Source organism: Mastacembelus armatus, chromosome 6 (assembly GCF_900324485.2).
Source record: "Mastacembelus armatus chromosome 6, fMasArm1.2, whole genome shotgun sequence".
NCBI classification, from domain to species: Eukaryota; Metazoa; Chordata; class Actinopteri; order Synbranchiformes; family Mastacembelidae; genus Mastacembelus; species Mastacembelus armatus.
Genome location: NC_046638.1, coordinates 18665037 through 18679567, shown reverse-complemented (window position 1 = coordinate 18679567; position 14531 = coordinate 18665037). Strand labels below are relative to the sequence as shown.

General features: G+C 43.9%; 1 protein-coding gene across 1 annotated transcript; it reads right to left on the bottom strand.

Moving 5' to 3' along the window:
- Nucleotides 1-227: 227 nt before the first annotated feature.
- LOC113133615 (probable polypeptide N-acetylgalactosaminyltransferase 8) lies at nt 228-14183 on the bottom strand. The gene is made up of 11 exons (XM_026312546.1): nt 13957-14183; nt 13447-13783; nt 5378-5544; nt 4514-4700; nt 2794-2991; nt 2502-2616; nt 2164-2349; nt 1858-1995; nt 1680-1772; nt 1404-1574; nt 228-1180 (listed from the first exon to the last, which is right to left on the bottom strand). Exons 1-11 carry the CDS (start codon nt 14138-14140, stop codon nt 1061-1063), a joined length of 1896 nt encoding a protein of 631 aa, XP_026168331.1. The 5' UTR covers nt 14141-14183; the 3' UTR covers nt 228-1060.
- Between the last annotated feature and the right edge of the window lie 348 nt (nt 14184-14531).

Here is a 14531-nt window from a genome sequence, read left to right as displayed (position 1 = left end):
TTCCTTATGTGACTTTTTTTGCTTTAAATTCAATTCAATTCAATTCAATTCAATTCAATTTTATTTGTATACTGCCAAATTACAATACAATCATCTCAAGGCACTTTACAAAAAAACCCCAACAAATCCCTTATGAGAAAGCACTTGGTGACAGTGGAGAGGAAAAACCTCCAGAAGAACCAGGCTCCGTTTTGTGGCAATCTGCCTCAACCGGTTGGGGTGAGTGAATAGAGGAGAGACAAAAGAACAGCATGTTAAAGTCGTGTAAATGTTAAAGTCCTTTGACTTGATGGTTTGATATGAACTGCAAGTATGAGGAAATGAACCAGCTGTCTGACAGCTTCTGCAAACTCAACAGGAAGGGAGAAACAGAAACTCAGTCTAAAAACAGTCTAACTCAGGTTAGTTTCAAAGTGTAAGTTACAATGGTGACTGATTACAAGTTTAAATGATTTCTGTTTCTGAAACAGTTTCCTTCAACTCAGAGTTAAACTACTCTGAGTTTTCACTAAACCTTCTTTCTGGAATACCCCCCAGGTAAAAATACACTAACTAAATGAACACAGGTGAAAACAGTCAGATATTTATTTATTTTTGACAAATCATTCCAGCACATTATTTAAAAGACAGTGGACATTTTTGGTCTTGACCCAGGCTTCCCTGATGTTGACAGCTCTGCTCCACATGCTCAGTTAATGGACATTCAGATGCCAAAAGAACATTTACCATCAGTTTAGGCTTAAGTATTCATATTTTTCACTTAATGTAATAAATGTTTAATAAGGTAAGCAGTTGATCGAAAATGTCATAATAAAAATTATTTATAGCTTTAATTTGACAAATAAGAAGATTTGCAAAATGTTTTAAAGGAGTCCCTTTCACTTAAGAATTAAAAAATTCAGTTATTTGTTTTTTCACCCAAAGTAACAGAAGAATCAAATAATTAAAATACTCATATAACAGTTGTCACACTTGACTGACTACATTTCCCATATTGTGGTATGGTTAACCACTGACCTATGAGCTGAGAAGTGCACTTGTTGTTGCCCACACAGATGTTTTAAAAGGCTTTGATTATGTTTTGGATTTCCCATCTTTGGCCAGAGCATTCCTGTATTAGAAGTTTTCCCTTTATAATCTCCAGACATCTTTTTGTCTGTCTGTTCTTCAGTTCTTTACCCTAGAAAAGAGAAAGGTGTCAAAAATACTGTGGTGCAGTATTTGATCTTTTCATACTGACACAGCCACAGTAAAGACTTTTAAGCTATATGGTCAACTACACCTAAACTAAACTATGCTCTAATTGCAGAGAGGCAACAGACACTTTGTTGACCCTTTTATTAACGTACATATTTCTTCAGCATTTTCTGTGACATCAATATACGACTTGTATTTTATATTACCTGAGTGAAGTCCCAGTATATCCCCATTCCTTTCTGCAAAGCCTCTTTGCAATTGTAAAGGCCCGGCTCAGTTTCTTTATTGCCGGGGTCACTTAGACACCTGTTGTCACTGTTCTTGTGGGACTTGATGCCGCCGATGTAGAGCTCACCGTTTGCACGATAATAAGTAAACTAAAAAGAGAAAAAGGTCAGAAGGTAGATTGCGCAGTAGAAAGACAAGGATTCTGATGATCTAATATAATCATCTTAAGAAAACCCCTTAGCTACATAACTTACCTGAGGTCCATAATAGTGGCAAGGGTAGGCGATGGGTGTGTGACCTGGTACTGGACCTTGGTCTAAACACATGCTGGCATTAAGATTCTTCATCTGTCAGTGGGGTAATGAGGCTTGTTGTCAGTGAAACTTGTCATGAACACCCACCCCCCAGTACCAGCACTTTAACTCAACTTACTCCTCCATAGGCAAGCAGGTTGTCCCAGGGATCTAACTTAGGATACACATTTTCCAGGTACCATTTAAAAGGTTTACATTTTAACCTCTCTCTGAGTTTTTTCCTCTCAGAGATATCTCCTATGTCAATTCCATGATTCTGCAGAGGCAAAGATTTTTACTATTATTTTACTTAAATTTAAGTTATTATTTACAGTCAGTCATAAGTATCTACTTACAAGAAAAGCTTTTAATTATTTATCTCTTGACTATCATGCAGTGTGTAAGTTTCATGTCATAAGAGGATATCATCATTTTTGCTCAGTACCTCAAATGGCAATTTCCAAGCCAAGTTGACGTTGTGTTTGTACTCATCCATCCAGACTTCTGCTACTCTCAGAGCATTTCTCTTCATGGCATGAGTCAGATCTCGCATGTAGGGTTTGTGGAGTCTTTCAATGTGAGCGATCTTGGAGCATGGGACTACTTCAATACTGCCTCCACATGTCCACACCTATTTGAGTTACAATGTACTCTTTTCACTTTATCCTATTCATTAAAATGGACTACACATAAGAGCACATAACCCTCTGTAAAACCATAACACACTGGGACTCTTCAGATTTTGTTAGTGAATTTAGTATTAAATATGCAACGTTAACTTACACGAATTCCCAGCTCAACATTTTCTCCACCATACACCTTCATTCCTTCATCAAGGACTCCAATTTCCCCGAGAAACTTCCTATCAGCAACCATTATTCCCATGACAGATGGGCTCCTGAGGAGACAGATGAAAACTGTTACCACTGTGCCATTTAAAAACATTCATCCATTTCCTATACCTGCCTATGCCTATTTAGACTCACAGGGATCTGCTGGAGCCTATCATTTCAAAACAATTAATAAGACCATGACATTATATTTATTCATAAATCAGAAGACTGATTTAACTTACTTCCCAGGCAGTGACCCATCGTTGACCTTGTAGTACTCGGGTGAAAAACTCTCATACATGCACCACAAAGCCCAGTCGAAAGCATGTGCTGCTGGACTGTACTTAAAAACCCTGAGGTCATCAAAGTTGACTCTGTCAAATACAGGGGACACCACCACTGTTCTGTCGCCTTTAATCTGTGTAAGCAGTGGTTCAGCCCTGCATAAAGGCAAAAGAAGAGAAGCATCATTGCAACAAACTTCTTTGATCTGAAACTCCACACAGTGCTTTTCTGTGTGTCATTTTCTTTGTTGAATAAATAATGATGAGACCGTTCATTTAAAATTTCCATCCCTTTGTGCAACATGACTTATGACCACAACAAACTGGTCTGTGTGACCCTTCCATGCACTTGGTGGACCATTGTGCAGAAAGTGTTTGCTTGAGACTGAAAAATGTTGAATACTGATACAGATAGTGTTCAACAATTTGAATTATTTAACCTGGTCACTACTTTACAAATGAGTCTGTAACTAGACAGTTGGCAGTTTGAAGAGCACCCACCCTCATTATTACCACTGCAGTGCTCCAACTGTCACAACAGAGCTGCTCAGTGGCCAGTCGATCAGACTGGTTGTTTTGGCATCAGACAGTGGCTGTACTGGGTAGTCACAAATGTGTATATCTGTGTGAGTGTAAACAGGGTGTGAACTCCTACTAAAACTATTCTGGTTAAGGAAAAGCAAAAATGTGAGAAAGAGCATCATCTCACTAGAGGTTGTTTCCAGGGGAAGTGCGTCTAATTCCCAGTAAAAATAACTGTGTAGATGTAATAAACCTGTCAGTGCTTGTAATCAGTTGTGGTATGTCAGGATCCTGCCTTGGACTTCCTGTTATGGACTTTTATTTTGAAAGACTCTGCAGGATCCAGGATTGCTTCACCTGTGTCTTGTTTTCCCTTTTAGTTTAAATACCCCTCCTTTTCCCTTTGTTCTTTGTCAATTGCCGTTTGTGGTTTCGTTTCCCGTCAGAAAATTCATGATCCGTTTTAAATAGCACACAGTTTTGGTTTCCAGCCCTGCCTGATTTTTTCCATCTGGATTTTGTCTGTGGAGCCTTGTGTGTGTTAAGTAATCTTTTTCATGTTTCTTTGAGTTTTCCGTCCATGTCTTGTGTTGTGCTCCGTGCGTATGTCTGTGTAGCCTGACGTGTCCCCAGTGTGTGCGTGACCCAGGCAGCTCCAAGTTCTGTGTTTAGTAGTTCTCCGTGAGTGAATCTGTGTCCCCGTGAGTATGTGTGACCAGACCCTCCTATGAGTTCAGCATTTTGAGTCTGTGTCCCCATTGGTGTGTGCGACCAGACCGAATTCTTAGTTTTCCCCGTTTTTCTGTGTTCGTCCGAGTTCTGTGTCCGTGTGTCTGTATTCTGTGCTTCGTCTTGCTTGGTCTTTACCCTTTGTTTTCTCAAAGCCTTTGTTCCTGTGTTGATTGATTTCTGTTAATAAAATTCCCCTGCCCTGAGTACCAGTTCTCTGTGAGTGTATTTGGTCTTTTCAAACTAAAACCGCAAATCGTGACATGGTAAGCTTGAAAACATTAAGCAAATCTCAATATAAAATATATATTTTTTATAATTACAAAGTTCTTTAGGAAGACAAGTTAGCATGATAGAACTTATATAAAAATTCTTACATGTAATCCAGTGTATACAAGTACATGCAGTAGTTTAGCCATATTCTCACCACATCTCATGGACTTCGATGTGTGCATCCAGGATGGCCACCACGTCAGCAGTAGCAGCCCTCCACCCAGAGGCTCTGGCATGAGCGAGCCCTCGCTGCTCAGTGTGCCTCACTCGAGCAATGCGAAGAGATGGGTTCTGCTCCTCAAGCGACTTCACGTATATGTCAAGTTCCCCCTTCAGGTTTTCTGAGTTGAAGGAGAATATGGACCTACATTAGGGAGAAAGAGTTTAACAGAGGGGAAAGCACAGTGGATGAGTGGTTAGCACTGTTGCCTCACAGCAAGAAGGGTCTGGGTTCACGACCCATTAGGGGTCTTATGTTGGGTTCTGACGAGATGAAGATTTTGGGAAAATATGCTTACTTTCTCTCTTGCTGAGAGGCAGATGATTAAGATCACTACCACTCTCATATGTGTCTTGTAAAATAAGGCTATTGCCAGAAACCAGTTAGCTTAGCAAAACAATTAGAAGCAGTTGGAAACAAGCAGTGGGTAATAATCACCTACAAGAACCACATGAGGCCGATTATGTGCTGAAGAATTCCAGGCTGTGAAAGTGCAGGCAGGTGTTTTTTTTCTTTCACTTTGGACAGAACCAGGTTAGCTGTTTACTCTGTATGTCATGTATAGTGTGTTCGTATTCGACCTGAAATCTAATATTAGAGTGCTGTATGCTCCTTTAAATGGCTGATTACTGTCAATGGTTGTTTGCAAAAACTGCATAGGAAAATCAGTAGCAGTGACATTTGCACAATAAAACTGTTTTTCAACATCTCCTGCCTCTGTCTATAAACACTACATGAGCTTGTCTTTAGCTAATGTGTGTTTACACAATCTGATCCGTTTGCAACCAACTAACTAACCATTAGAGCTGTTGTCATCCACCATTATTATCTCCTTGAGTAGGTTTTTAGGAGTGCGGTCAATGATGCTGCGCAGGGCTCTTTGGATGACAGACAGGGCTTCATTCAGGTAGATCAACACCACTGCGAGACTTGGCAGGTCCTTTGGATAGCTCTTTTTCAAACACCTGAAACATCAACAGGAAGGTGAAAGATATAATCAAGGAACCGCGTTTTGGTGAATCAATATCCTCCTGTGAGTCAGCAATTCATATTTGTTATCCTCCTGTGAGTCAGCAATTCATATTTGTTATCCTCCTGTGAGTCAGCAATTCATATTTGTTATCCTCCTGTGAGTCAGCAATTCATATTTGTCTGTTGACAAGAGGACATCCTGGGCTTTCTAGTCGCTTAAATTGAAGTGAGGCCAAAAGAGCATGTGTTTTGGCTTTTTAAAATGGTGCCAATTGCTGTGCTAATTGTTTTATAATTATAATGACGTATTTTTCATATTTATGAAAGTCTTAACCGTATTTTATTACATTTTTAGAAATGCATCTTAAGGTTAAACCTGACAATACACATTTATTCCAGGGAAGTGTTGAGTTCGCATTTAACTTACCCAGGTCCGTTTGATGAGGAAGTACACAAAGACGTCTGGAGTGGTTCAGCTGATCATAGGTTTTATTTAAAACTATACAGAGCGCTCTGGAGATCAACCCTCATGGGACACACGGAGAGATCTGAGCTATAGGGGGAAACTATAGAATAGATACCGCCCCAAATACCAGTACTTTTCCAGAAAAGGAATTTGGACTATTACCATATATGGAGTTGTCATTCCCTTTACCTTCCCTCATGGTAAAGACATAGTGAAGAGCGGTGACCTTGTCACGTGTCTAAAACATACAGGAGTACACTTTACACACTATGCTGCATACTAGTCACACAAAGTGTGTCTGCATTCCCACAATTCCCCCTTTTGGGCTCTCCTAAGAGCCCACCCCCACTATGTAAATGTCAAAATTTGATATCCCCCTTTTGATCTCCCCTAGGAGATCACACATCAATAGGCCTCAGTATGGCAACACCACTATTGAGATCATCAGGATCAGTAGCCAATAAAGGCATGAGGACCTTCAGGTCCTGCTTCTCTAATGCGGATGAAATTACCCGAAGCGCCAGGGATCTCATACAGGGAATGCAGCAACACCCACATGTGACCAGTATGCCTACAAATACAAAAATCGAAACTCATAGTGAACCAAACACAAAACAACAATCATTACAGTCAGGGTCGTAAAGACCCCCAATACCTTCCCAAATCCAAACATCTCCTTTTATTTCCCCACTCGTTGACTAAATTATCTGGCAATAACTAAACATACACTATAAACTAAATAGATCTACAGCTGAAACCACCGCTCAAAATCACAACCAACAATCCCTCGACGCTGCCTCCCTCGGTGCTCTTATTCGTCGGCTGGAGGCTTGGCACGGCCCTTGTCGGAGAGGGGCGCTCTTTCTTACCCCCTTCCTTTTCGGACGGCTTCTTCTTTCTTCGGACTGAGGGTGGACTACCTCAATACCTGACTCACTCCCCAGGGATTATTCTGCCCCTTTCTGAGGAGGGTCCTTCTCTGCCTCAGCCGAGACAGAGGTATGTTGTTACAGGTCCTCCTGGACCTTAGTCAAGGATCTGGATGGCGGTTGTCCTAGTACACACTGCGACCAGTGGTACCAGGTATCGCCTTTCCCTGCAGCCTCACTGCGTGAGATGTTCTCTCCGTGACCTTATAAGGTCCTGTCCAATGTGGTTCGGACCACGTCCTTTTGATGACCATCAGAAGCACCCAGTCGGCTTCTGGGACCGTCTGTTGTCCGGAGACCCCCTTGTTCGCCACCTGTTGAGGAAAAGCTGAAACGAGATCTTGCAAAAGGTTAAAATATGCTTTGGTTGACAGACCCTCATTCTCTACTGTGGTTATTGGGCTAATGGTATAGGACCCTGGAAAAGGTCTCCCTGTTTGGAGTTCGAAAGGTGTAAACCCAGTGGATTGGTTAACAGAAGAGCAGATGGACATAAGTGCCAATGGCAATGCATCAATCCAATTCAATTTGGTCTGTGCACAGATTTTTGCCAATTTGATTTTTACAATTCAATTCATCCTTTCCACCTTTCCTTAAGACTGTGGATGATACACCGTTCCAAACCCATGTTTCAACCCCATCATGGCCTCCACTTTCTACAAATCCTAATTCTTAAAATGCGTCCCATTATCTGACCTAATTTTCTCTGGGAAGCCATGGTTGGGGATATAATAATTTATCAGGCATTTGATTACCGTATTACTGTCTTCCCTCTTGGTGGGCCACGCTTCTGGCCACCCTGAATACACCTCCACACACATCAGTACGTACCTGTACCCTCGAACGGTGGTTCCCATATCTGTGAAATCAATAACAATCTCTCATCCAGGCCTGGTGATAAGTGGATACCTACCGATCTCTGGTTTCACTGTTGGTCTGGTGTTGTACTTGGTGCAGATGTCACATTCCCTGACCAACTCTCTGGCCATATCTTTGGGATATGGATGCCACCATTGCTCTAAGTTCTTCCACATTTGGGCTGCCTTTTTTTTTTCTGGTACAGGACGCCATTGGCCACGGCATCTGTGACAGACACATCCAAAAAGAATGGGAGTGAATAGTCCGGAATGGCCAACTCAGCTGCTGTAGCCAGTTCTTGTTTAAGGCGGATGAAGTTTTGCTCTGCCTCCGTCGTCCAAACAAGGTGGGCGGAGAGGTTCCTCAGACCTTGGTCTTTCACCATCCATCGGAGGGGGCTCGTGAGGTTCGTGAAATCCGGGACGTAGGAGCAGCTGTACCCTGTAAGGCCAAGGAAGGAGAGCATGTCCTTTACCAGCAGGGGCTTGGGGTGGTGCAGTATGGTGGATCTGTGGGCAGGGGACAATCCTGCCCCCTTTTGAGAGATCTAACGCCCCAGAAAGGAGACTTGTCTTCTACAGGTTTGGAGTTTCTGTTTACTAACCTTGAAACCCCTCTCTGCCAGAAGCATCAAGACTATCTTAGTGGCCTGTATACAGGCAGTCGCAGATGGTGCCGCCAGTACATAAAAGTCTGTATAGTGGGAGCGTATGAGACCTGCGATATTGAGGTGGGCTTCCAGTCTGAGTGAGCCAATGCCCTCTTAACGATACCTCCCAATTCTTTGGCCTCACGACTCGGGTGTAGTGCGAGAGACACATGGGGTGTAGAATCCTCCTCCATTTGATACCACGGTTGTTGTTCCGGAAGCAGCTTCACCGCTGCCGCCACACCTTCTGGTGCCACATAAATATTTTCCGTATTGATGCTCCAAGAATCTCCTACGACCTGATCGAACTCTCCCCTGTACCAATCGGTTTGGAGCCTGTCATAGAAGAGGGTGACACGGAGAGAGTCCGGGGGAGGGACCTAGGGGTCAAGGAGCGAGATCCAGGGGCGCCACCTTTGATATGCTGACCAGATGCCTCCCTGGTCTGGTGGTTCAGGGCAAAGTTTAGCCCAGTAAATATCTGCTCCCTCTTCCTCTGAGGGTCTAAGTAGGAACTGTGCACATTCCCCGGTAGAATACCGGGTACAAGGCAAGCATGTGCCATCTGGTAGAGTCACACTCAGTCCTTCAAGGGAGCAGAGAATAGTCGCCCCCAGTTTGATCAGTAAGTCCCTGCCCAGGAGGTTGACAGGAGTGCCCGGAGAGTAGATGTAAGTGTGGCGGACGCACTGGTGGCCCAATTGTGTGAGTAGTGGCAGTGTCACCGGCAGAGTCTGTTTCTTCCCCGAGAAGCCCATAACTGTGGTAGTCTGGGTCGACAGCGTAGATTCTGAGGTGGTGTTCAAAGTGGAGCATTTTGCCCCAGTGTCGACCAAAAACGACAACTTCATGTAATTGACCATCACGGGCAGCAGCGGATCCGCCGTAGTTTTACTGCTGTCCGGGCCTCTCGATGGGGTGTATCATTCTTGGTAGGGATCATCCCAGGTCACGGTAGATCCCCAGTTCATCACTGGCATGTTGCAGGATGGAGGGCCACCTCGTCCACGATACGAACCGGCACCCTGTCCCCCCTGGGCTCTTCCTCGGGCGAAGTAACCTCTGTGAGGACAGTCTTTTACCCAATGTTCTGTGTCCCCACATAGGAAGCATACATTTCGAGGTGGGCCCCCACGCCCCCCGCATCCTCTCCATCCATTTCCCCCCTCGGAGCTCCCCTGTACCCCCTTCTGTTCACCGGTAAACGGCGATTCGGCTCCCAGGGCGGTATGGGAAACAGGTCCGGGGATTCTGGAGCATCCATTCCCCATTGCCACATCAATTTCTTTGGTTCCTCGTTGTTCTCCTTCTTTTTTCTGAATTAACCCTTTCCCGGGCCTCTGACAGCTGTATTTTTTTAAAAGCTGAGTTTGGAGGCCCTTATTCTGCTCGTCTTCCTTTTGCAGTTGTTGCTGAACACGAGTCAGATGGTGCACCAGATGTCTCTCCCACACTACAGAGTCAGCCCCCTGTAAATCAGAATTGTCACACATAGCAGTTTTTACCTTCTCCGGTACTCCCTCCAACACCGCCTGTCTATAAACCACTCCCTCTGGGGCCCTGGTTTGCCAGGATGACACCCAGTATGACGCACCCACAGTTCCTTAGTCTGATCCAAGAAGATCCTTGGATTTTCTTTCGAATTCCATGCCAGTTTGGGCACGGCGGATGAAGTGGGTAATGGATATTTTTCTCTAATCACCCTGCTCAGGTCACCAGCCCATTGCGCAAACGGCTTCTCATCCTGCTGGCGCAAAGTCCCTGCTGCCCTCTCAAGGTCTCGTGCATCTATACTGGTCAGGCACCTCTGACTAACCGCCCTAAAGTCTCCCAATGCCAATCTCTGCCCTGCGATCAGCTTGTCCAATTTGCCAAGCCACAAACCTCCTCCCTCTGCCACTGGGGGAAGTTGATCCACCAACACCTGCACATCCCCGAGCCCATACGGCCGATACTTCACACTTCCTTCCGAAGCCAACAAGGGTGGTTTTAAAGAATGATGCTGATTTACCTCCCCGTCCTCCAGTCGGTCCTTTTCATCCTCGCTGCTCTCAATGGATTGGGTGGACTGATTGGGGAAAGGTGGGGGACCCTTGGGGGGTCCCCATGATCTGAGCTTTTGGCAATTAGTTCTCACTAGGACCTGGATCCTCTAGTTTACCAGTCACCTTTCCAGCTGAGCCGTTCATTTCTTCTTCCTCAGCCTCCTTCATCTCTGGACCTCATGTTCCTTCCGCCCAGAGGACTATCTGTCCTGTCTTTGGGTGTCTTTGTGGGGTGAACTTCAGCAAAACTTCCCGGTCTAATATCTGTGGGTCTGTCCACCTATCAGTACTTACCTTCGTCTCAGGAGGTGTTTGAATATGAACGTTCCTGGGGCCTCCCTCTCTATGTGCTCTGTCTGCAAAAGGAACAGGTTCTGCCGCGTGATCCGGGGAGCTTCATCCACTTCCAGAGGGAGTTAACTTCAAAGTTTCCCAATCGATGTACTCTTTATAGCCTGATTTCTGTGTGTGGACCTGTGGACTAGGCTGAGGCAGATCAGGCACTTGCAATTCTCCTTTTTTGATCTCTATTACAGGATATAGAGTAGGAACCGAGGGTGCAGATGGACTACTTACGAAATAAGGTGGCGGCAATTTCTCATCAGTTCCCTCTTTGGCCTTCCATGTCTTATCCTTGTGTAGATGCTGGTTACTCTGCCACAGCAGGGCTATATTAATCCAGGTACTGGCCTCTGCCTCCTCTTCCTGTTTTCTCTGTCTGAACTTACCTTTACTAAGGATGGAAGCTTTTTCTCCTTCCATTCCTGCTTCCTTGGCCCGTTTCTCGTGTCCATGTGCCTTCTCCCATATCCATGGGATCAGGGCAGCTCGATCCTGTGGGTTTCTTCCTTTTTCCTTAATCAAACCATTAACTTCTTCCTATATTGTTCTTCCATTTCTTCTTTTGTATTCTTCTGCCCCTGCTTCAGCCGACCTGCCGCCAGGGTTGATGGCACCTGAGTTTCCAGTTTCACCCATTTTTCAGACGGGCCCCATTCCTCATCACTTACCTGTTGGTCCAGGTGTCTTTCCATTGTTATATTCAAGTCTGCCTTCCAAATTAATGCATGGTCTATCTTTATTTTGTATATTGTTGCTATTGTTATTCTTTATTATTCTTCTTATATTTATTTATTATCATTTATTCTTGTATTATATATTTATTTTATTTTTATTTATTTGTTTATTATTATTGTTATTATTATTTATTTATTTTATTCTATCTTATTTTATTTATTTATTTATTTATTTTATTTTATTAATTTATCCCCTCCTCACCAGAGGGGGCTCTATCTATAGTTATTATTATCCCTAGTTGTTTCAGGAGAGGGAGCCAAATAAATTATAATAGAATTCCCTCTTCCTCCAGTAGAGGGAACCAAATATAGGCGGAGCCTTACTTACCTTACCTTCTCTCACTTCCGCGTTTCTCTCTGTCTTCACAAACCCCGCGCCCCTACACTTCCTGTCTCTCTCTATCTCTGGCGCTTTCCACACACACACACTTACTGTCCTCACTCCCCACTCCTTAATTCACACTGACATAGATTCACTCAAACTTCCTCGAGATCCACACAAATGCACAATATTTAAAACCTAAAATTCTACACAACCTATCTAACACAGCGTCCTTTGTTTATGAGTCAATCCGACATGACTTATTATTTCGGGGTTCCCCAGTTCCCCGGGTCTTGCAACCCAGCTCTGCCAGTCCCCCGTCGGGAACTGGTGGGTCCGCCACAACCGGGAATAAAAGCTTAAAGCCCACCGATCCAACACGGTTTTTCTATTATTACCTATCCAACAAGGTTTATTTCTATTACCGATCCAACACGGTTTTATTTCTTTTTTTCGTCAATCGATCCAACACGAAATGACGACCTACCACCCCAAACCGTCCAAATTTATAACTATCCCGATTCACACATTGACAATTGTAATTTTAGAATATGCCAATTATGCAGAATTCATGAAAAGGTTTCTGCTAACCTGTCTGTGGCGCCAAGTATATTGTCAATGCGTTCCTCAGGTAGTCAGTCCAATTTTCCTCGTCCCCGTACGGGCCACCAAATTGTTGAGTTCGCATTTAACTTACCCAGGTCCGTTTGATGAGGAAGTACACAAAGACGTCTGGAGTGGTTCAGCTGATCATAGGTTTTATTTAAAACTATACAGAGCGCTCTGGAGATCAACCCTCATGGGACACACGGAGAGATCTGAGCTATAGGGGGAAACTATAGAATAGATATAGCTGATGGCCACCGCCCCAAATACCAGTACTTTTCCAGAAAAGGAATTTGGACTATTACCATATATGGAGTTGTCATTCCCTTTACCTTCCCTCATGGTAAAGACATAGTGAAGAGCGGTGACCCTGTCACGTGTCTAAAACATACAGGAGTACACTTTACACACTATGCTGCATACTAGTCACACAAAGTGTGTCTGCATTCCCACAGAAGAAAGATTGTTTCTTCTCATTTTCAACTTCTTTCCTACTTCAGGAGGAAAAAAACCAAAAACAAAAAAACTGATGATGAAACTTTGTGAATTGTGTAAAGTGCAAAATGTTTCTTTGTGTCTCAGAGACAAGAACTGCAACAATCAAGCCAGGACAGAAAATACTTGGCAAGTATCTTTGGCGTCTCAAATAGAAAGTAAATAATTTCTTTGGCACCGCTATGAGATGCCAGTACAAAGTCTGTGTGGTTAAACAGACATGTTTAGGTTTAGTAACAATAACTACATGATTAAATTTAGTCACACAACCTACATTGTTACGTTTAGGCAGAAAAACTGTATATGGTTGAATTTATAAAAGAACTGATATGTTAAAGAAATCAAAACCTTAAACCGTGCTCCTTTGGGTCTTAGGAAGTGTTACTTTCATCTTTCTTAGCGTATGAAGTAGAAAGTCAGGTCTGCCATCTTAGGAAATGATCATGTACCTTGGATCCCTGGTATCTGGAAGAGGTCGATCTAAAGGAAGGCGATCACTTAGAAAAACGTTGTATCCAAAGTTCTCAAAGAGAGCCTCTGCCTCTCTCTGGTCGTCCTCGGACAGATTGTGCCCCCAGTGCTTGAACAGGGCAGAGTTGGGGCGCAGTTTCTTTTGGGGGGCTTCATTTTTCTCCTGGATGTTTGCTTTGGGTTGCTCTTTCTGCTCTGGCTGCTTTTGGACTGGTGCCTCTTTGACCTCTGCAGCTTTCATCTTTCCGTCTCTGCCATCTTCAAGCATTTTCTTTATGGCATCCTGCCTCTCCTGGAAACCTCGGAGCGCGATGCCTTGACACGTGGGAGATGGAGGCGAAAGGAACAAAAAGAGAAAGGGGCATTACTCATTTTTGCTTATTAACAAATGCAGTGCGCATAATTGCCTGTTTCCCACCACAATCAAGAGCTAGTTAAAGTTCAGAGCAGCGTTCAGAGCATTGTAACCACTATAATCACTGACTCACTGAAATTGTTGATGCTTGCCTGCATGACAGAAAACCCCGCGGCCACGCGTAATGTGTCCGCTTCTTTGGACAGTCTGTCAGTCCTCGTTACACGTTTATATTCATTTATTAGAAAAATGCCCACCAAGACCAAAAGGAAAATCCCACCCAAAATGCAGATTTTCCGCTTCAACGTTGCTCTCATGTTGACAGAGCGCAGAGCAAGGCAACAGCCCTGACGCCAAATACGCACAAATAAATCCCCTACCTGACTCGTTCAGGATGCTCGGGATGCTTAGCGCAGGTGTGGGCTCGTTCTTCCATTCACCGAGGTGGGACCTATCACGTTTCCGCCGATTGTCCCAAATTACTGATGACGTCACTCTGACAAGGGTTGGACAGGTAAGTCTCAACGTCCAACAACAACAGATTCTCTCTGCGCCCGCATGAGGACAATATGAGTCTCAGTGTTTGTTATGTAGCAGCAGTACTGAATGTAGGATGACATACTGTTCAGTTTGATAATGATATCGAAACTAGTGTAAAACACACTGTGATTACCTTCAAAATGTTATTTATTCATTAGGCACCGACCG